The sequence below is a fragment of the Chlamydotis macqueenii genome, chromosome 16 (assembly GCF_036417535.1).
Source record: "Chlamydotis macqueenii isolate bChlMac1 chromosome 16, bChlMac1.mat, whole genome shotgun sequence".
In the NCBI taxonomy this organism is placed as follows: domain Eukaryota; kingdom Metazoa; phylum Chordata; class Aves; order Otidiformes; family Otididae; genus Chlamydotis; species Chlamydotis macqueenii.
Window position 1 is genome coordinate 5,542,492 of NC_141571.1, and position 22,699 is coordinate 5,565,190.

Genomic DNA, 22,699 nt, shown 5'->3' on the forward strand with positions numbered 1-22,699 from the left:
TGTCCCTGCTTCTCTAGGCCAATGGGACTTTCTGCCTTCTTCTGTATTAGCTTTGCAGATGTAGATTGTCATCTCTTAATTTGCATTTAGTCATGTTTTGTGTACATCCCAGGGCTCTACCAGTCACATATTGAAAGGTAGTGCTTTTGGTTCCTAGCAAGAATGAGTTTGGTGCTTTTGAAAACTTACCCCCCCATCCCCTCCCCCTCAACTCCCAAGCAACACTGTCATGGACTTGACCTTAGAGAACTAACTCCATCGATTGCAGAGTGTACCATGCTTTGAAGGTGCAAATTGTTGTCTGAGTAAAACGTTATTTTAGGTGGGATTTTAATACCAAATAAGAGCAAGAAAGAGTCAGAAAATAGAAACAAGCAGACTTACAGAAAGCAAAATGGGTCCAAGCCTTGTGTGTTTGTTTGCTATTTTTCCTGTATGATGATATGCTTTTGTAATTGTAAAACTTAAATTGTTGGCAAATGAGGGACCTAGCATACAGATAACACTACAAGATACCAATCAGAATTTCCAGACCTTCCTGAGTTGAAAAATTATTAGTAACATGTGAGGTTTGTACTTTCAGACAATGAATCTAGTTGGAGCAAAGGCAAATGAAATAGGTGTCTTGAGTCTGAGATACTGATGAGCAGACAGGGTACGGAAACTGGGATGTCAGATCTGAGCAAGAGTGGCAGGCATCTCGTGGATTTCTGAGATCCAGTGTCAGGATGTTCTGTGCATGTACTTTCATGTCCTGATCACACAGTGTACCTAACACGATCTGCTGGTAAGAATAGTCTGCAGTTGTTGAATCTTCACTCACAGGCAACATGTGGTGCTGTGTGTCTATCCACAAGAATTTCTAGAGTGCCACTTGCCTTTTACTATTCAGATACTCCTTTACAGTTTAATATGTAGTATAAAGAGAGTTCAAATGAAACTAGTTTCTCTTCCTACTGAACTCTTTTAATGTGACACAGCACGTGAATATACTGATTTTGCGGGTTTTGGTGTGTTTGTGCTAGTGTTACGTGCGACTCCAGAGCTCTCCATGTCGGACGTTCCTCCACAGTTCTACACCTGGGTGGGGGTTGGTGTATCTGACTGTGGTTGCCTTCGTCTTAATCACACACAGGCTTTATGCAAGCTGGTTAATGTGCTGCTTCCTTTCTGTAGCCATCAAACATCCAACCCTTTTGCAGTCTGGTTTTTATGACAGCAAGAAGGCTTGAAGCCTGTATCTTTTTTAAAAATCGCACTCTCACCTAGCGTTCCAGGCTTGCTGTTTTTCAGGACTATGTTTCTTCAGGTCGCTTTGGGCTTGCACTTGAATGTTGGAATAACTGAAATAATGAAACTGCCTGTTTCTAGTAAAGCTTTGCATTGCATCGCGTAGTCCTAGGGAGGAGCAGAGCGTGTCCCAGAGAACGGTGGTGATGGGAGTGAAGTGCTGAGGAAGGAGGAGCATGAACTGCCAGCACGAGGAAGGCAGCTTGCTTGGGCCCCGGTTGCCCCTGTGCCTTTGGCTTGCTTAAGCCGATGGTGACCTTAAGGAGTCCACCCAACCCTATAGATTTGTATTGAAGGCCTGTGGAATTGACAGACTTGCTGCTTGGCTTCCACAACACTGCTGCTAATCCTCGTAGCCAGTTCTTGCAGTTTCTGTCGTGAGTATCCGGAGAGCATTTCCTCACTTTCCGGCTCCAAAGGTCAGGTCCTTCCATCAGAAAACACATTTTCATTTTAAAACAGCCGTGTGCCTTTCTTGTTGTAAGAAAAGCTTAAAAATGTGACCCGAATTTACCCAAATGCCTCAGAAATCAGAAGGAGGTAGAAACAGAGTAAAAAAAGGTTTATTTTCTTCTCCCTGGGGACATTTTTTTCCTCTGTTCTGACTGAAGAATTTTGGATATTTAAACTCTCAACACTGTTATCTGTAGCACCAGACTCTAAGTAGTGGCAGACCTTTGGTGAGTTCCTGTCCTGCATGGCAGGGTCGTCTCAGCCCAGCAGAGCTGGAGTGACCACAGTGAAGAGGCACAGCCGATGAAACAGCTCCGATTGAGGACTACATTATTCCTGCCTTTTCTGTGACTTTGCATAAACACAAGGACATCGCACATCCTGTTTGCTCTGGTTTTCCCATCTGTTTGGGAATAATAGAGATCAGCGGTTTTTCTCTTTAAGTTCCAGAGATGAGAACTGCTGCAATGACAAACTGTTGTCTGAGCAAAAGCTGACATGGGCATTGACAGGACTGGCAGCTCTATTCCAGTGAGCATTTATGTGGACTAGGAAAAAGAGGAAAAGCAGAGACAGTGGGAATTCAACCCAAAGGGTCGAGCTTTAAGCATAGCAGCTGTGGGTTTCCTCAGCAATCCAGGCTGAGAGGGGTTTTCCTGAAGTGGAGGACTTGGCGGCTGTGGTTTTGTGGTATGTTCCCCTCCTGTTCCTCTTCCTCCCGGGGAGAATGGATGACGTGACAGGAAACTGTGGTGGGTCTTCCCGTTAAGTTGATACCTTATTTTGTAGAGTTCTTAATCACCAAAACCTGTGACTTTACCGCTGGAAGTTGTCTATATGAGTCCAGTCTCCTCATGTTCCCTCTGCAAACATACTCTCTTGTCTTGCAGTGAGCACAAAGATTCCTCGGAAAAGAAACACAAAGACAAGGAGAAAACCAAACACAAAGATGGCAGCTCAGAGAAACACAAAGACAAACACAAAGATAAAGACAAGGAGAAGAGAAAGGAAGAGAAGGTAGGTGTCTCCTGTGGGAGAGACAAGAGAATGGTTCTGGTTTGTACTACTGAACAGTACAAACTCAGTGGGTTGGATGTAGCTTATACTTCCAAGTTTTTATCAACCTGGAGAGAATTATTTCAGTGCTAACCCGGAGACTTTGTTTGTGGAGTGCTAGATGTGAACTTGTAAGGGCTTTATCTGCAGGTATTGTAAATGGAAACGGTCCCACAGTGGAGCTGCGTCCACTGGCTCCACATTTTTTCCCCTGTTACTTTTCGTTTTGCCAAGCTTAGACTCAGAGACAAGGCAGAAAAATCTGTTAGATCATGTTCATTCCATGCAGTGACAAACTATACACTTAACTGCAATCTCTTGAAGAAATTGGAGGGCCAGAAAATACTGAATTGACTAAGACTTACAGAAAACGTTGCCTTTTTGGGTGTGTCATGTAGGTCACTAAGGGCTACAGGGGATGCAGATACGGTCACAGTGCCCTTTGGTTCCTTCCACAAGTTAAATATCCTGCCTGTGTTGCATGTGGGAAAAAACACAAGGTGCTCTGGGCAGTGCTAATCAGCTCCTACTACTTATGTTTTTCAGATTAAATTATCTTCTGGTGATTTCAAAATAAAGAAGGAAAAGGAAAATGGTTTCTCCAGGTAAGAAAATGAGGTCTATGATCCAGAAGAAGTAGCAGTTTGACTATTCTTAGGTGCTCAGTGTTTGATTCCTCTCAATTGCTCTTGGGAAAAAATTGGAATGCTTTTGACCCTTTCAAGCAGTACATTCTTCTCGGTTGCAGAAATTGGTAACTGATCTGCCTACCTAGAAACTGGAGATGGGAGCTGTTGAATACCTGGCGTCTGCCTGCACATGCTGGGTTTGTCCAGGTATTAAGTAGCTGAGTTCTGCTGAGGACAGATTGAACTATGGAAACATTGGTAGCTGGAGTTGATAGAGCCTGTGTTGTAAAATTGGCACTTGAACCCTGCTGGCAGCCTTCTGGAGGCAGGGTTTTGTAAAGACACTCTGGATTGCCCTGGATGTCTCTTGTGTAAGAGACTACAGCCTGAAGCCTCTGCAGAGGCGTGACCAAGGAAGGAGGGTGCTTGTGTAAAATCAGAAGTACCTTCAGAAAAAGCCTACGTGTCCTACTGTACTACATTTCTGCTAATAATAGAGCCTCCTGGATGTAGGTGTTGTATCTGTCATCACTAAATAATCTTACTAAAAACCTGAAGCGAAAAATTGATAGAATACTACTTTTTTTTTAATGGTTGACCAACCAAGATCTCTTGTGACTTGTTTAAATCCAGCCATTGATTGTTTTTAAGATGGTGAGTCGGGTCCACTGAATTATTGGAGGTCTGTGGTATGGTGGGTGAGTGTTTTCGTATCTGTTAGGCAAGAAAAGTTTTCAATCGTGTCCAATTTTATGAATCCACTTTAGGAAAAAAAAATAAAAATCCTTCCCAATTTCCCCATGATCTGTGGTTGCAGAGAGATTGGGAGAAGACACCTGTCTAGTCCATGCCTGTTAGTTGTTCTTCGCATATTTTGAATGTGCTCTCTTGACATGAGTTCCTCCATCTGTTTCATTTTCTTACTCCTATTTAAAAATACAAACTAAGTAGTTATGCTTGGCGCAGGGAAGAGGCGCCCTCTCCAGGCCCTTTTGGGGATACTCTGGAAGTAGGAAGCAATGATGTTTAGGGGTTTCGTGGTGTAGGAGACAGTCAATAACAACTCAAACCTCTGCTATTCAGCAGAATTGCATGCATGTGCTAATCTCGCCAGGGACATTGGGTGTTCTCGTATCAAGGTAACTGGGTCCTCTTTAGGTCCATGAGCATTTTTTGTGTGCTTGAGGAAAGCCTGGAGGAGCCATCGCAACTGTGCCTTCTTCAGGGCCAAAAGCTAGCTAAAAGTAAAGTAATTGTTTTCTTTTTTTTCCTGCTGAAATGTTCTTTTGCAAATTCGCCAGAGAAAAATGTCCTCACTCAGATGGTTTTGATTTTCTTCCTTAAGACTGGGTAGGGTGAGCAATGTTGCAGTCTTGGGAACAATGCAAGTCAAGGTTCAGCTTGGTCATACAGCTCCTTTCTTTTAATATAATCACACTTTATTTTTCTGCTGTTACAAAATGTTGTGAAATATTTCAGCATTAAAATAGACCAGATAAAATTCCTAGGGGCTTAATGAACTGCAGTTCTAGATTTCTGCCTGGAAGGGAGAATAAATTAAATGGCACAAATACCTCTTTTTCCATAGATGTTTTGCAACTGTCTACGTGCTGCAGACTTGTGTCTTAGTTAATCGCAGGCAATGCCACAGAAACGGCTTCTTCCAGCAGCACGTATCTGTTTCCCCTGAGTTGCATCTGCCAGCACTGCAGTGGCTTTACAGCTGTGAAAGAGCAAACTGCCTTGTTCTGCTTCGCAGATGCAGTATCAGCTAAAATAAGACTCCAGAATGTCTCTTGCTGAGTGTGATCTACAAAGCAGAATGCTGCTTTTTTTTTTTCTCCCACTTCATCCAATTGCAAAATCCGTGTGTTGACTTGGAAACTGAGTCAATCTGATATAGAAGTGGCTGACTGAGTATGAATAGGAAAGCCCAAGATGGTACTGTTACTTTTTCTACCTGCGTGGAGCAGGGCTAAGTGCTTTAAAATGTAATTTTGGACTCCTTGAGACATCGTTTTCTTTAGGAAGATAAGTGAAATATCCTTTTTGTGAAATCTAGAAATAGTGAGTTTGTTTAAAGGGATAGTCTCTCTTGCACTCATACTTGATTTTTTTTTTTTCTTATTACTGGTGTCTTACACTATTATAGCTGAAAATGTTGAGCCTAATTTAACGTTTGTGATCTGTTGAAATGGTCAGGATTGTTAGCTTCCCACAATTTGGGTAGTGGAAAAAGACTCCTAAGTTTAACTCTGCCAAATCTTTGTTTCCTTTTCTGGTTTACACATGCCTCAATATTTAGTTGGCAAAAGATTCAGGGGAATAACTTTCAAATCTTGTAGCTGCTGATCTTTTTCTCTTCTATCAGGCTCAATAAGGATGTTGAGTTGAAACTGAATAATGTCCGCTATCTGATTCCACATGTGCATGCATTTCAGTTTTAAGTATATTTGGAAGTGCTGGAAGCTACTGTTATTTTTACTCAAAACCTCAAAGAAACACAGTAAAATCTAAGCAGCTGAAATTGATCTTGATTTTGCTTGAGAAATGGCAAAGACTCTCCTTGTGCTGTCTGTGGATATTCAGGGAATATCCTCAGGTCTTCAGAGTCTTAAGGTGATAACACATTCCAGGACTGGAAAACGTGTCCATTTTGAAGATGATCATTTCTTAAAACTGAGATGTTGCTGGTTTCCCAAAAACTTCCTCTTTGAAGTTAGAACCATCTTTCTTTGCTTCTTTTTGTAGCCCACCACGTATTAAAGATGAGCCAGATGATGATGGGTTTTATGCATCTCCTAAAGAGGACTCCAAACCCCTGAAGAGACCTCGAGAAGATGATGAGTAAGTGGTGTGGGTGCTGATGACTTTGATGTTTGCCTTGAGTTTTTAAAAGATAACATTGAAGGAGCAGGTGGGTTTTCAGGTTGTCAGCACAAACTGGTTCAGGTGGGTGACTGGAGATCTGAGACCAGGCTCCTTATGCTGTTACAAGTTCACTGAGCAGGGAAGGATAGTGTTTGTGGTGTCCAAGGTAAAATACCATTGCCCGCTTCTGCAGGCAGTGCTGTGAAATGTTGCAGTGCTAGTAAATAAAAAAGAAAAAACCCGGAAGGTAGGTAGAGAAAAGACACCGATGAAGACTGCAAACATAAATCTGAGCAAGTGAGGTATTAAAGCTAGCTAAGGGGATGCAGTGGTTTCTGTTGGGTGAGGAAATGACTGCACAGGAGGAAAAAAATGCATTGTCAGCCTATTTGGAGGTGGTGGGGAGGTTTGCCTGCACTGCTTAGCATGATTCACCTGGAGTCTAAATATGTTACGGGTTATGCTGAGGATTTTTGTCTCTAAATTGAAAGAAAAAAACCCACATGATGTTTGCCTGATACAGAAACCTACCCAGTAAAGTAAAAGCCCAGTTACACTGCGCAGTGATCTGTCACCATCTACATGCATCCAGCTTTTTAGATAGTGTGACCTTATTAGCAGTCTGGAGTTAAGGGGTTGGAAGGATTTAACCATAGTGGCATTCTGTCCCTATGTGGTATTTCTCAGTTTCCAAGAGAGATGGGTGTGACATCTTCTCTTTTGTAATCATTTGCTGCCTTCTGTCAATTTTGTGACCTCCCATCTCATGTCTGCAATGGAAAGATTAAGACTTTGCCAGTAGTCAGTTTTGCTATTGTTTGAACTAGTGGGAGATGCAAAAACTGAGCCTTGTGGGCAGAACTCAGACTGATGACTGGAAGAGGAGTTGGGGTAGAACATGCCACTAAGCTTTTGGCCATTTATCCCATCCCATGTAATCACTGGGTGGCTACTAATGCTTTTGAGTTGATTCTTCATCAAGGAAGATTTTTACTTCAGCAGTCTGAAACTTGTGGAGAGGTATTCACAGTAACATCTTAGGGGTTTTGGGATTTTTGTAGGCTGTTTTGCTAGGTGGGGATTATTCAGTCTTCAGACTTTGGGACATAAAATGACATTCTTCAGAAATTAAATATGCCAGAAATATTGTGAACTTGTGCACACAAACTTTGCATATGTATGACTTCTCTTTATTTTTTTTGTACTAGAAAATTGATTATTTTCATCAGCTAGTCTTTTTGCTCTTCCAGTGCTGACTACAAACCCAAGAAAATCAAAACAGAAGACATCAAGAAAGCAAAGAAAAGGAAACAAGAGGAAGAAGAGGTAATGTGAAAGATGAGTTTATTTCTGTGATCAAGAAAAGCAAGACTGGCAATTTGTTGTTGTGTAGAGCAGGGAGAATCTGATTCAAAGGTAGGGAGGCAGGGGCCAGTCTGGGACAAAGCTGAGTGTGGTAAATTTCACCTATGGTGCAGGTTAACTTATCTGAGCCATAATGTATAAAAAGTCAGGAAAACTTACTCTCCACTCTTAAAACAACAGCTGGAGAAGATGTCTCCAGGATGTGAACTTTGAGCCTGTTCCAGGCAATTCACAATGCTTCTGTTAAGTTGCTCATGTTGGGTAGAGAAGCCTTGCTAGCAACATCTGGTAATTGCACAGATGATGTAGCACAGTTCAGAAGCAGAAGAGATAAAACTGGGATTAGCTGCTAGAAAGACGCTTAAAGTTTTTAGATGGAGCTTAGGGTAGAGATTTCTTTGGAGAGGGGCTTGGCAAAGAGAGGTTTGCCATCATTTGGGACTCATCAGATCTAGCAAAGACACCCTTGTGAGCCACATGTTGCAAGCACTTCCTGGCAAGATGGTTAATTCTTCCCTTAAATGAAAGTGTCTCTGTAGTAAGCGTATACCAGTACATTCCCAGGAGCCACCTCAGAATGGTATAAGTGTGCTCTGCAGCATTTCCCAGACTAGATACACTAGTGCAGGCCAGGTAGGGTGTTTCTATAACCAAGCAATCGTTTCACTACGGCCCAGACTTGCCGCTTAGCGGGTCAGGCAGAATAACTGGCTGTGTGTGCACTTAGCGTGTCCCAAGTGTGAAGTAAAATAATTTGGCTTAAAACATAAGTGGGACCATCAGTGGACTTTGACAGGATTATCTCAGATCAGATTTATGCAGTCAGGCCACAATAATTCCATTGTTTGTGGTCAAACTTATATACCCCAAGAGTGTCTTCTAGTTTTAAAATGTCTTTTCAGGGAGTAAGTAAGTATGTTAGCTTATTCTAACAGATTCCCACTCATTTAGCAGGACATCAAAGCAAAGAAAGCTAAGAACAAAGATAAGAAAGTCCCCGAAGCAGACAAGAAAAAGAAGCCGAAGAAAGAAGAGGAGCAAAAATGGAAATGGTAACTATATATCAGTGATGTGGGCTACCCTCTGCACCTGGGCTTTCCCTGTTCCCTCCCATGCTGAGTGAGTAAGCACATCTGGCTTTCTGTTTCATTGATTCATGAGGATTTGTTCTGAATAGTTGACTTACATTCTGGTAAGTTCTACGTGGCTCATTCACTGTGTTCATCCTCTGAAGTTGAAGTGAAATACCTGTTTCGGTATACTTAAAACAAGAAATAAGCTTTTTGTGCTGTGTGGTGGTTTTGTTGGTTTTTTTCCTTTTTGTAGAATGTAGAGGCTACCCATAATGATCAGGTATCCTGGTGTCCTTCTGCCCAGAGCCTGCTCTTGCTGACAGGCTTCACAGCAATATAAAAACTTGTGCACTTGAGGGTATCGCGTATGTGACGTGCGGATGTATTAACTAGTACTCTAGTTGATCTCATCTGTGTTGTACAGAGGGTACAACATGAGTGGATGTGCACCTTTTTATTCTAGCTGAATGTCCACTGTGTGCCTCTCAAATCTGCTCCTGACAACAAAAATGAAAGTTGGTCAACTGACCAGTTAAGCTTGGGCTGTTTGGAAAAAGAATTTTGAAAATAAATTTTGAATAGGAAGCACTTTCTGTCTTGCCCAAGATCCTAAGGTAACATCGCTGAGCAACTTAAGTTGTGCTTTCACTCTTAAGTTTTTTTAGAACCTTTTAAAAATAAATCTTAACTTTGTGGTTCATTTGGAACACAGACCTGTACTGCATCAGCAGTGCTCTGTGTAAGAAACCTGCTGGATTTTTAACTATCCAGGGTGATTCAAGCTATTGTTATGACTAGATTTGAGGCAGTATTACTTGTGTGTTTTGAAGTTTGGGCCTCAGTACTTCCCTCAGTTTAATGCATATGTGGTTTTCAAAAGCCTGTGTTTTCTACACTCCTGTAATCTCCTGTAATGTTTTTATTACCTTTTGGGGATGATGTTTCCATGAGCATTTTCTCAGATCATTTGGCTATTTTTAATAGATCTGTAGTGTTTGGGATGGCTTTGCAATCTTCAATCCTGTCAGGTTCAGTCTTTTACTCCTTTTATTGTCATTCTTATTGATTCACCTTTAAAAGGAAAAATTCTTCTGTACTGTTAATAGTCTTTGCATACTGCTCTTTGGTTGTCACAGCTTCCTTAGAGCAACGGTATTTGCATATTTTTTCATACTTGTATGCTCTCTTAGAAATTTGGTTTTCAGGCCCCTCCCCAGAACTACCCAGATTTTTTTTTTTTTTTTTTTTTTCACCTGAGCAATCCACTTTTTTCTTGATCCCTTTGACAGCACATTTTTAATGTGCTTTGACATTAACAAACTACAGAGACATGAAGCAGTAGGAAGCTACAGAAGGTCTCTTTAAGCCTTAACGATCTGTTGGCTTTTTGGCTGTCTCAGCTGCCCTTGCTGGTTCTGTCTAACTTAATATTCTGTTAGCACAGCTCCCTTTTACTGCAGGCTGTATCCTTCAGCAGCAAACTGGAAAGCCATCCTGTTATCCCCTCGTCTGCCTGGGCAGCATGGTCCCAGGTAGCTGTGTTAAGCTCTGCAATTTGTGCTTACTGCTGAGCAAAACTGCCTTTGAAAGCGTGTTTTACAAAATTTGGCAGTAGGTAACTGCATCCTTCTGCTGATGTTCCATCTGCAGCTTTGTATAGCGTGTCTTTGCTGGACAGTGTTTCATCTGTACTTCAATTGTGTCCCTTAAGGGCATTTTATGTTCCATTTGAGGCGATTTTCTGAATGTCTGATATCTCTTTTTAACCACTTCCTCAAGTGCTTGCTGCCTTGAGCGTTTTCATCCTCACTTATGTGAATACTTGATGTTAGACATTTCCAAGGCGTTGGCCTCGCTCATCACCATGTGGAGCTCTTTTAGAGGTCATTTTCACACCCCGTCAGAGTGTGCAGAGTATGTGATCCAGAAGTGTACCTTACGAGCACTTCTCCCACCTTGTGTTACAGCAAGTTCATTTCCTTGATATAACTTATCCCTGAGGCGTATTCTGTCTTTTTCCTAAGAACCTTCGCTATTTTCATTCCACTTGAAAAACCCTGCCAGCTCTCCCTTCCTGAACCGCTCTGGCTTTCTTAGCTTTGATACGGGATTTAATCAAGGAACCTGTATGACTGATTAGCACAATTTCTGCTGAAATCAGTAAGGCAGCTTTCCCAGTAGGCAGCATTCTCCTTGCTCCCACAGAGTCGTTTGTAGAATGTTGCATTAGGACCAGGAGCCGCTTTGGGCAGTGTTGTTTTAGTGCTTTTTTTTGTTTAAAACCAAATGAGGATGAACCTCAGGAGGCCCAGTTTTACCTTTTGTCCTAACGCTTATGTACAAGGTTTAGGAAGGTGGAGTTGGCATTGGGAATGGTTTGTGATCTTTTTGTGGCAAACTTCCTGGTAGCTTTGGGCTTAGAAACCGCCCCGTGGATCTCATGTTTCCTTGTAGCCCTCCCAAAAGGCACAATGTGCTTCAGTTATCTATTTAAACTACTGCCTTTCTATTACTCCTTTTTGCATACGTCCTTTATAACAGAACAGGAGTGGGCAGAGGAACCAAATTTCTCATCAAGTAAATACCAGAGTGCTAAATCTTAAAAAGCCACAGCTGAAAAGCAAGAATGACAAACCTGTCCTATAAATTAGTAGCTGCTGTGAATGATCCCCTCATTTTTTCTTAGTGCAATAAAAGTATTCATTGTGAGAGAGGATAGCCTTTTTCTGGCTGGGAGGAGAGGCAAATGGTTTAGATTTATTTTGCTGGAAGGAGCTGCTGCTTCTGGAAGAACCTAGACCTATGTTTGGCAAAATATTTAGATTTCTAGCTTCTAATTAATTTTAAAAACAATCATTAAGAATGTAAATATTTGGGATCTAGACTTCGAATGTCAATATTAGTTTCTGGTATCAACATAGTTTACTCAAGCCTTCTTCCTAGCCAGGGACTGAAAGCTGACATGCAGGTTTCGTACTGATAGCTGGGACTGTGTGCTTTGCTGTTAAAGATGTTACTGTGCTTCAAGAGTCAGGTCTAGTGCTATGGTCAGAGGTGGTGCCTGTCTAACTAGCAGAAGCTCTTTTTTCTCTACATAGTGCTTATCTTCTGTACAGTGACCGATACCTCATTAGGGATGAAGTGATCTGTATTTGTGTATCACAGTTCCTGAGATTCACGCAGTCCATGCACAACTTTTCTCAGCCACCCTTGCACCCAGCATGGGACTGCTCTGTAGGGCTGACACTAGAGGGAAGCTGAAACTTTTTTGTAATCTCGTGGCTGCTCAGCAAAGTTCTCTGGGCAGTTTAAAGACCAAGTGCTGTGACAGGTTAGTGGTCTTCCAGCTTGATTAGTCGCTAAGGTGAAATAGCCTTTCTCAGCAGGGAATCCTGTGCCAGCAGCATGTAGCTGTAATGTTATGGTAGTCGTGAAAGATGTGTAGCAGGGAGGGGAGCAGTGTGGAATCAGTGGCTTGGGCACAGGGTACTGGGAGCTGAGGGGAGGATACTGGCCTAGCAGGACCCCTTTTCTATGTAGATGAGTTACTGACCCTGTGACTTTGTTCAGTTGGAATGTGGGGTTGGTGGTGCCTACCTTGCTGTGTTGTGATGCTTAATGCATCATTTGCAAAACATTTTTGTAGAGGTGCTTTAAGGCAAGTTTGCAATTTTCCTGTGCTACTCTGTTTTTCAAGTATGCTTTTCTTACTCAAAGAATTGGAATGAATTTAAAATGATGAGAGCAGGTTTCAGTCTTTCTCGTCCGAGCAGGTTTGTTCTCATTTAGGTCGTTAATGAACATCTGTTTCTTTATCTGTGCCCTTAATGACATACTTGTCCACATCTGAAAGCAGCTGCGTAATATACTACAATTGTTTGGCTTTGCTGAGCAGGCATCCTGGACCTGCTGTTAGATCCCAGCTGACTCTAATTTGGCATGATTTTAGCTGCTTTACCAGACTGAATTCTTCCTTTTCTGAAGTTCTAAGCTTTTTCAGCTGTGTGATTTTGTGAAAAGCACAGCAAATGGGAGGTGAGCACTATGGTGTCATCAGGTAACCTGCGACCCAGGGTGTTCTGTTTATAACATGGTTATGCTTTTTTAAAATGGGGAAAAAAGAAAAAAAGGTAAAAAAAAAAATAATAAAAGAAGTAGTGATGGTTCATTGGGTATTTGTACTTGGTCTGTCCCTGGTAAAGCAATGATTGCTTGCTGATTTTCTTTAGCATACTGTTATACCCACATAGTAATAAAATTAAGATTAGGAACTTAAAATTATATTGGTTCATATTTCTCTCTTGAAGGTGGGAGGAAGAGCGCTACCCTGAAGGCATTAAATGGAAGTTCCTAGAGCACAAAGGTCCTGTGTTTGCTCCACCATATGAACCTCTGCCTGAAAATGTCAAGTTTTATTATGATGGTGAGTTAATCTGTTTCCACTTGCTGGGAAGAGAAATAAACATTCTCAGGGTGTTATGGCGTTCTTCTGGGGACTGATGAGGAGGTGGTTTTGTTTCAGTGGTTAGTTTAAAAGAAGTTCCTCAATGGCTAAGTGAAGGAAGGATCTGTAGAACTGAAGGAACAGCCTGCTGAATCCTGCTAGCCAAGTTGACGTGGAGACGAACTTGTTCTCACTCTGTTATGGTGGTAAATCTCTCAGGTTACTTAACAGCGTGGGAGTGTCTTGTGCCTGAGAGTAGCAGTGTACAACCAGTAGAGTACAGAATTGTAGATACTTTATTGCTGGTCATCTCTAGGCTTGCTCTGTTTTCTTTAACCTTATGAATTGCAACTTCCATCATCTGTAATGAAATTCAAGATCATTTGGTGGTATGAGCGGAATCAAAGACCATTGAATTTTGATACAGATGCTTAGAATCTTGTAGGAATGCGTGGGATGACCCTGGCCTCAAGGACACAGCCCTCTGTAGGTCATGGTCCCACTCACTAATCATTGTGTGTGGTAGGACTAACTGATGTGGGATTCTAATATGCTGGGCTGACTGGTTGTTAGAAGCTCATGTGGAAGGGATTATATGATATGATGCCTGCTGGAGACCGGACTTGATGACCCGTGTGTTTCCTTTTAGTCTTGTGATCATGTTAAATGAAGGATCAAATTAACCCTGGATTGAGTTAAGTGGGAGGCATTTGAATGGATGAAAATGTGATTTTGGGTGAGGGAGACATTTGTGCATGGAACTCTTCGTGGAGCAATGTGCTGTTTTCATGTGACATGGCACAGTGCTTTTAAATACTGAGGAATAGGTGGCATTCAATTTCAGGAACACTGTGGTGAAATAAACATACTGCATCCTATTAAAGGCTCTCTCCAAGTGAGCAGCACAGCCATCAGGGATGCCTACAGACTTCATTCTTGGGGTTTGATAAGAACTTGATACAAAGTTGGATGCTTTTTTCCTGTGTTGAAGAACGTACGATATCTTTCCTGCTGTCTAGAGAAGGGGAGGGGAAAATTGCGCTGTAGCTTGTCCCTTCAGTGCAGGCAGCCATCTATTTCAGAAGACCTCTAGGAAGTGCAGGGATTTTTGCAGCCTCTATCATGGCAGAAATTAATAGGCTCAACAGTTATGAGGTGGGCAGGGGAGTCTCACAAATAAAGCAATCACATAAGTCTTCCTTGAGAAACTAGGCAAAAAATCAGCTGTCTGATTTACGCAGCAGCTGCTGAGAGCCGCTGTCTGTGCTCACAAGGCATTGTCTAATGTCAAGATTATCCCAGGATGATTTGTAGAGTCCAATAATCATACTAGGGCTGGCCAGCCAGCTGCCAGGCTGCAGGCTCTCGCTGGAGGAACCTGTCCCTGTCCCAGCCCTGTGATTGCATTGCGGTGAGACTGCTTCCATCCAGCCTAACAACTGCTGGAGCTATTGTTAGCGCTCACGATACCAGATTCAGTGAAGGAGCCTGAAAAGCCAAAGCCATTTTTTAGAGCCTGACTATATGTTTGAGTGACTGTGGGTTAACAAGCTACTGTTTGTACTTCAGAGGTGGCTTGAACTTGCGTGGTTTTCTGTAGATGTGGCAAGGTGAGAGTGTAGATCGTGGCAGTTGCATTTCAGTTATGACCATGTGGTCTCTTCTGCTTGTTATGTTCCCCGGTTGCTCTCTGGTTTTCAGTTTTTAAGTCAGTTAACCAATATTTACACCTCTGGAATAAACCTCTTTTTTCTTTAAATGTCCAGCCCAGTCCCTGAGAGCCTTTTCAAATGTTTGTAAAGAAGAGGAAATTGAGTCCAATTAAATACGTTCTAAAGTTATTAGATAAAGGTGACTGAGCCTTCAGCTACTGGGAAAAAATACCAGTCATTTTAGCCCCATGATGTTACTAACTTGATGGCCTCTTTCAAGCTAGACTTGCAGCCTGGAAAAACAGTTTCCCTTGCTGTCTCTCCCTTCCCCCATTTCCTGTTATAAGCAAACAAGTGCTGTATTTTAGGTTGCAGCTTAAAAATTGGCAGAGTTTCTGTTGGTTGAATTTAATTGTGGAATATTCTCAGATCATTGGGAGGACCTTTTGCTAAGTCCTGTTTTATGAGGGTTTATAGATCTTAAGGCTTTCAAGCTGACTCCCGTAATTTTGGAGATGATGTAACTCCTAAAAACATGTTGTAAATCAAAAATGTGGTATTATTTTTTCCAAAAGCGTAGAATCAACAGTAGTGTTTCTTGTATTGACTTTTGTGCAGTAAAATGATCTTTAAAAAATCCACAGGTGTTGACTGTATGCCAGCCCACTGGGACTTTAAATATTTCTTGCAACTAGCTGGAGATGTGAGCTGCAGGCAGAATCCTTCACAGGGATCACTGGCACCTCACGTGTTGTCAGGAATGTGATCTGGACTGAAAAGACGCTCAGTAGGAATGTTAGATGTCAAATCCACGACTTCGATGTTGCAGCAGCCTTTTTTCCCTTGTGTTTTTTTTTTTTTTTTTTTAAAGTCTTCCCTTGCAGCAATTTCACTTTGTACTGCAGTCTTGCAGATAAGCTGAAGCGTGACCTTTCCATTCACCCTAAGCTCAGTCTTTCTTAAAAATGAGTGGCTTTTGAGCCTGATGTGGAGACACAGGAGTGCATTCCCACAGCAAAGGGAACAATTAGCAGAATCCTGACACGTTTCCCTGCGATGAAGGAGAGTTAAATACTTGGCATCGCTTTCCAGCCTATTTGTGGTGTGCACATAGGAAGGGCTCTTCCTGGCTAGAAATAGCTAACGGCTAGAAGGGGTGTTCCAAAGCGGAGTCCCTCTGTGGGCAGAAGAGGAATACAGAGACTGTATTTTCTGTATGTCTGAGTGCTGGAATATGAAATTTGATGAAGTCCTTTGCCTTTATCACTTCAAACAGCAGTATCTCCCCAGGAGCGTACACACCACTGGGATGTTTCAGCATAGGTTTTGCTGCAGGAGGCCTTTCCCCCTTCCTGCCCTGGGTCTCTGACCTGTCTCATCAGATTGCTGTTGCTTTTTTTAGTGTTTATATTCCAGAGGAAACTTTTTTCAAAATATTTATGATGAAAGTCAAGCAATTGTGTTCCTCTGTTTCCTTTGTCCATCCGATTTGCTGTACTACGTAACATTTTTAAGAAAAACTTCTCTGTGGTGAAAATAACAGCATCCTTTAAGGTAGCTACTACGGCTTCTTTCTGGCTTTAGTTCCTGTTTACCATTTTCTTTAAAAATAAAACTTTTCTTTGTAGGTAAAGTCATGAAGCTGAGCACCAAAGCAGAAGAAGTTGCCACATTCTTTGCAAAAATGCTTGATCATGAGTACACTACAAAGGAGATCTTCAGGAAAAACTTCTTCAGAGACTGGAGAAAGGTATGCACGTAGTCCTGGGCTGCAATGACTGCAGGCATGGCTGGTGTCTCCTCAGCACCGGGCAGTGAAAAGGGACTACTTGTTCCGTGCACAGGAAAGTTAGCTTATGGCAACTGAAATCTGCCTCAGATTGTAGCTGTGAAGTTTCCAGTCTATTGTGTCATTACATCGGGAAGGGCCCTGTCACAAAGATCTTTCTAAACCAACAAAGTCAGACTTCTTCCAAAGAAATTTGCCTCTTACAGCATGGTGGGGTGTAGCTGATCTGACTGTTACATGCATTGTTGAAGAGACAGCTTTACATTAGAAGGAAACCCCTTGCAAAAACCTGAAACTCAGAACTTCACCTCAGTCATCTTGTCAGCCGTAAGATCAAGCCTTTAGAGCAGTTGATGCAGTTTTCCTAAATGGGTTACTGGATTTTCCTCCCTGTCCCTCAGCAGTCTCAGCCACTGTTCAGTGTGAGAGCGCTCTGGCAGGTGGTACAGCATTGCCCAGCGTTCACAGAGATCAGACTGCTGGAAGGCCAGCGCTCCATACACTCCGCTTCTTGTCCTTTTCTCTTTGACCTAAGCTGGAGTGAGCATGTGCAAGAATTTGGGGCTTCTTGTGCGTTTATTGTGAGAACTTGTCTGTTGTTCCTGTTTAAACTGCCTGGGGTAGGATGAACTCTACAATGCATGAAAACTGACTATGTATGAAAACTTAAAGTGCCTCTTTCTTTCTGCAAGGAAATGACCTCTGAAGAGAAGAGCACTATCACCAACCTCAGCAAGTGTGACTTCACCCACATGAGCCAGTATTTCAAAGCTCAGACGGAAGCTAGGAAACAGATGTCCAAGGAGGAGAAACAGGTACCAGAGGGAATTCTAGGAGACTTCTTGATTCATAGCTGGCTTGTAAACATCTTTGTGTAATCATTCCTCTGCCTGCCTTGCCATTTACAAGTCAGTGTTTACTTGCTTTCAAATTACTTTCATGTTAACTGTAGGAATCTTCTCTGTGCAGCTCAGGTAGGGCAAAGCACTGTGTGAATTACAGCTGAATCTGCACCCTGACTTAAAATTATATTGATAGGGCTGAAGCTCCTACTCCTGTGTAAGTAAATAAAGAGAATCAGAGGTGCTACCCCCATGGGAGCGTTGATCCTGGGCCAGTCATGAGCTTCAGTTAAGGATAGATTTTCATTTTAGAAACTCTTTGGATTTGGAGGGTAAAATTTGGGATGGTGGAAGTGATGCAGCAATGACATTGGTAAATAAAATGAAAGAACAAGTCATAAATATCATGTAATACAGTTTTCTGAATAAAAAACAAACTTTATTTTCCAGTAGCATGGCTACAGTGGCTTGTGGGGAGAGAATTAAGTAGTGTTTAGATGACTGAGTACTTACTGCAATGGAAGTTGGAAGCTTGCCCCAAGTTCTCAGTTGCTCTTTTGCAACACTTCAGTAATTGTCTTGAGTGAGGGGCCTCGTAGCTTGGAAATATGGCCTTTGGGGTCAGAGGGGTTCCACCGGAATAGAGACCCCATGTCTTACTGCTGTTCCCATTTGAGAAACATGTGGGTGAGCCCTTCTGATTTCCATCCGTGGCAGCTGTTTCAGTGGAGCAGAAGTGGCTTTTCCTGTTGGATTCTTAGCTGGCACACCAGTGCTGTCTGTGGGTCAGATGTTTTATTTTAAGCGGCAATGTTTTTATTTTTCCTTCTATATAATTACAGTCCAAGCACAGAAGTATGCAGTGAAATCTCAGCACATTTTTACTTAGGAGACTGTAAGACAAACGCTTGTAAGAGCGTTTGCTGACACAGACTTGACATGTGGCAGACTGGAGACATTCCTGTGCCTGCTTTCCAACGCTGATTTCAAACACAGAAGTCTGGGTTTTTATACATAAACTGCAAAAATCTAAAGTCCAGCGCATGTCAAATGCTGAGTATTGATGATAAAGCAGCAGTACTGTCGGGGGAGCTGCCTGCCCTTGTAGCTGTGGTGTGTGGATAGAGGTTCTGGCAAAGTGGTAGCTGTCTTCAGCAGTCCTAACCTGTTTCCCTCAAATAAAAGTTTTAATGGAGTTTTCATACATTCTTTCCCTTTTTTTTCTGGTTTGTCTGTGCTGCTTGTGTTTTATGAATGCTTTTCTGGACAGTCTGCCACTCTGTGTTGATACAGCACTTGGCATGATGGGGATCTGGTTTTAAGTTGGGTCTTCAGCATCAGCATGGTACAAATATAAAATTGTTTAAAGTCTTGACATGTAGAGATATGTGTGTGGTCCTGGGTGTACCGTATCATCTTTGCTTTTGGCTTTTTTTCAGAAAATCAAAGACGAGAATGAGCGGCTATTGAAGGAATATGGTTACTGTGTGATGGACAACCACAAGGAGAGGATTGCCAACTTCAAGATTGAACCTCCAGGTCTCTTCCGAGGTCGTGGGAACCATCCCAAAATGGGCATGTTGAAGAGACGCATCATGCCAGAAGACATCATCATTAACTGCAGCAAGTGAGCACTGGATACTTTACACCCTGTCTTTGGTTTCTGGATAGGAGAGCTTCTTTTTAAAAATCCTGTATAGGTTGATATTCCAGGATGTAGAAATACACATGCTGCTTATCTTATTCTTACATGGATAAGACACTGTCACACAAGCAAAAGCTGAACAAGGCTGTCATGGGTTTCATGTAGAACTTCTGTCAACATATTTTCTTCCTCATGCCTGCAACCTACATCTGTTTAAACAGTCTTTCCTGCTAGTATTGCCAGAAATTAATTTTCTTCTAGGTAGGTTTCCCTCTTTTGTCTTCCTTGATGTCAAAGACTAAGGTTTGGTGGACTTCTCCTCAGTCTTGTCCAGATAAGCATCCACACTATTGCAGTGTGTACAAATCAAAGCTGATCCTAGCAATGTCTGTTCCCACCTGTAGTACAGTTCTTCGGCAGATACAAATTGATAGCGGTTACATTTCTGATCTCGGTTCAGTTTGATTCACTTCATTTGTGGAAATATGTAGTTATGTTGCCTCATAGTTTCTTTCCTGTGCTTTCTTTGTATTATAGTATTTATTACTTTCTCTATTTTGATGCAGTGGAAGTCTCTTTAAGTTGTTTTTATTGTTTTTTAATTCTCTGCAGGGATTCCAAGATCCCTGCTCCTCCACCAGGACACAAATGGAAGGAGGTCCGGCATGATAACAAGGTTACCTGGCTGGTGTCATGGACTGAGAACATCCAAGGCTCTATCAAATACATCATGTTGAACCCTAGCTCAAGGATTAAGGTAAAGATCTAGTTTAAAAAAAATCCTACTGATCATGTCTCCAAGAGGCAAAGGTAGCTATTGGCTAGGAGAGAGATAGGACGTAAAGCTGTCTTGCTGTTTCATCCTACACTGACATCATTTTGTCCTTCATTCCTACTAGGAATCCTTTGCTCTGTGTAAACCTAGAAGCAAGCGATTTATCCAAGAATAAACTTGCTGTGGTGGATCTTTTACCTACTTCTGTCCTAACTTCCCCTGCCTGATCATGTACTGAAGTTCTAACCATGGGTTGCTAATCAGTCAATTGTAAAATTAAAAACGTGGCCAGGCTACTGGCTGAGAAGACTGATAAGGGGCTCATGACTGAAGGAAAACAAACCCTGCTGTGGAAGCAAATAACCGGTCAACAGATCAATTCCACAAAAGCAATGATAAACCTGCTGAGAGATAAATAGCTTTCAGTTTCAATAGTAGGATTTAAGTTTTTCTCGTTAAGTCTTTTTCTTAAGAGATTTTTTTCCTGGATTGGAAACAAGAGGTTTGTCCTACAAGTACAGGGAAAAATCTCTGTACCTTGTGAATTCATGCCCTCTTTTTGCCATGGCTTGAATATATAATAATGATGAACTGTGGATGTTGCTTTTATGCTTTATGGGTGTTTAATTATACAGCTGAAAGAGCGTAAGTGTCATCTGAATAAAGCAGAGGAAACCATTTATATGTTGAGAAGCATGGAAGACGTATCTTTTGTGTCTTTATAGTTGCTTCTATGGAAGTGTTCAGTATCATGGAAATGTGAATTACCTACAGCTGCATGGCAGCATAATTTAAAGCCGAGCTGTTCGGAAGCAAAATCTCAGTGCTTTTGTACAGTGAGGCCATTTGCCACACACAGACTCGCAAAGCCGTGAGATGCGGATTGGAACTGGTCCTTTCCTTTCTGATGCTGACTCTATTCCAACTTTTTCTGCAGGGTGAGAAGGACTGGCAGAAGTATGAGACAGCTCGGAGATTGAAGAAGTGCGTAGATAAAATCCGAAATCAATACCGAGAAGACTGGAAATCCAAAGAGATGAAAGTACGACAGAGGGCTGTGGCGCTGTACTTCATTGATAAAGTAAGGCTTGTTCTCCAGCACGCTCCTCTTACCTTTCCTGTCCTGCTGGGAGTGCTCAGTCTGTTCTTAGGGCAGAATTAAGCCCAGTTACTAGGGTATCCTGAGACTTCCTGGTGGGCAGGATCCTGTCTCCTTTTCCTTCCCATTACCTGGAATCCAGAGCAATAAGCTATTGTACTGAACGTGGCTATTTCAGGCAGCATTGTTTTAGTTCAGGCAGGATTCACAGCCTGGTTCCAGAGTCGCCCAGTTGGATTACTGGGAAGTTTGTGTGGGCCTTTTGTCTCCAGCTGTTTCAGTTTTCCTGCTGGGAATTTCTACTGGTTTGTCACCTCTTTAGTTTGAGGTCATGGTCTTGAGGTTTCATAATTACACTAATTTTTTCACCACAGCATAAAGAAAACTGCAGCTGTATTAATGAGTTTAAAGCCACTTAAAACCAGTTCCCAGAGAGATGTTGCCCTGATAGTGTATGGTGTCTTGATAAACTAAATTAACAGGTTTTGTTAAAAATAGTTCTGTGTAAACCAGGGAACTTTGATTTGAATAATTGTGGTTTCATAACAACACTGGAGGTTTTTCTTTAAAAATTAGAAATTGGTTTAGCCAGTAGTGTTAAAACACATTTTTTTTAATGCAGCCAAATGTAGCCTTTTGATTATTTATATAACCTAAAGCATCCTATATATTATTTAAAGTGTATTTATTTAGTGTGTAGAGAAGAGAGGTAGGATCATAGAAGAAGAACAGCTGAGCTCTATGACTTTGTATCAAGTTGAGTTCACATGGAAGTCAGTTTGATTTTTAAGAAATGCCAACCATTTGAAATGGATTTCCATTAGTCAGAACTGTCTTACTGTTTGAGTTAATTAATGAGCGAAAGTTGGTAAAACATCTTGCTTTAAACGTCTCTTTTAAAAAAAATGAGGTATTCTGGTAGATCGGTAGATTTGTGACTTTAGCGTAGTTATTTAGAACAAATTTTAAGAGAACTTAAGGTGGTTTTTATTAGAATTTTCTAAGTGTCAGTTTTATCCATGCAAATGTATTTCTTCCCTTCTCGTCTCTTCTGGACACTGCTGATTCTTGGCCAGTGTCTGAAAGTTTCCAACATAACATTATTGGGATGGTTTAAAATGCTTACCTCTCTTGTCCTGATATAAATGTAGCTTGCCCTGAGAGCTGGTAATGAAAAAGAAGAAGGAGAGACAGCTGACACCGTGGGCTGCTGCTCTCTGAGAGTAGAACATATCAAGCTGCATCCTGAACTGGACGGCCAGGAATACGTGGTTGAGTTTGACTTCCTCGGAAAAGACTCCATCCGATACTACAACAAAGTCCCTGTTGAGAAGAGGGTAAGATGTCTCCACAAACACATACAGAGATGGAATTGCAGCAAAAATGTGGTCAACACAGTTTTGGTGGCAATAACAGAGTGCTTCTACGCTGACCTGATATCTAGACAGAAAATAAGTCAGTTACTATTCTTCCTTTTTTATTGGCAGTGCCATGGAAGATAAGGCTGCTGATAATGTGACATAGCCCAGCAGATGAGATATTTAAACATCTCGGTGCTCTTCCCTGTGGTCTCAGTGTCAAGAGTTGGCATAATACAACTAACAGCTATGTTAGATAAGTTTCTTTGGTCTTGTTCTGGTCAGCAGAGTTGGTTGTGTCACCTGTAGATGGTAGAGTTCTAGGCCCATTGACAATAGTATAAAAGGTTCTGAAATA

General features: G+C 41.8%; 1 protein-coding gene across 2 annotated transcripts in view; it reads left to right on the forward strand.

Annotated features, from left to right (window-relative positions):
• Positions 1-22,699, forward strand: part of TOP1 (DNA topoisomerase I) — a 67,492-nt gene that overhangs the window by 38,003 nt on the left and 6,790 nt on the right. Inside the window, exons 4-15 of one of the 2 annotated variants that reach the window (XM_086760496.1) lie at positions 2,634-2,760; positions 3,346-3,404; positions 6,180-6,275; positions 7,550-7,625; positions 8,619-8,716; positions 13,045-13,160; positions 16,462-16,583; positions 17,315-17,437; positions 18,904-19,091; positions 19,722-19,866; positions 20,822-20,965; positions 22,135-22,320. In XM_086760496.1, coding sequence (XP_086616622.1) covers positions 2,634-2,760; positions 3,346-3,404; positions 6,180-6,275; positions 7,550-7,625; positions 8,619-8,716; positions 13,045-13,160; positions 16,462-16,583; positions 17,315-17,437; positions 18,904-19,091; positions 19,722-19,866; positions 20,822-20,965; positions 22,135-22,320 — 1,480 coding nt within the window. Of the gene's footprint in view, positions 1-2,633; positions 2,761-3,345; positions 3,405-6,179; positions 6,276-7,549; positions 7,626-8,615; positions 8,717-13,044; positions 13,161-16,461; positions 16,584-17,314; positions 17,438-18,903; positions 19,092-19,721; positions 19,867-20,821; positions 20,966-22,134; positions 22,321-22,699 lie in introns of both variants that reach the window. The other variant, XM_086760495.1, reaches the window with a different exon arrangement.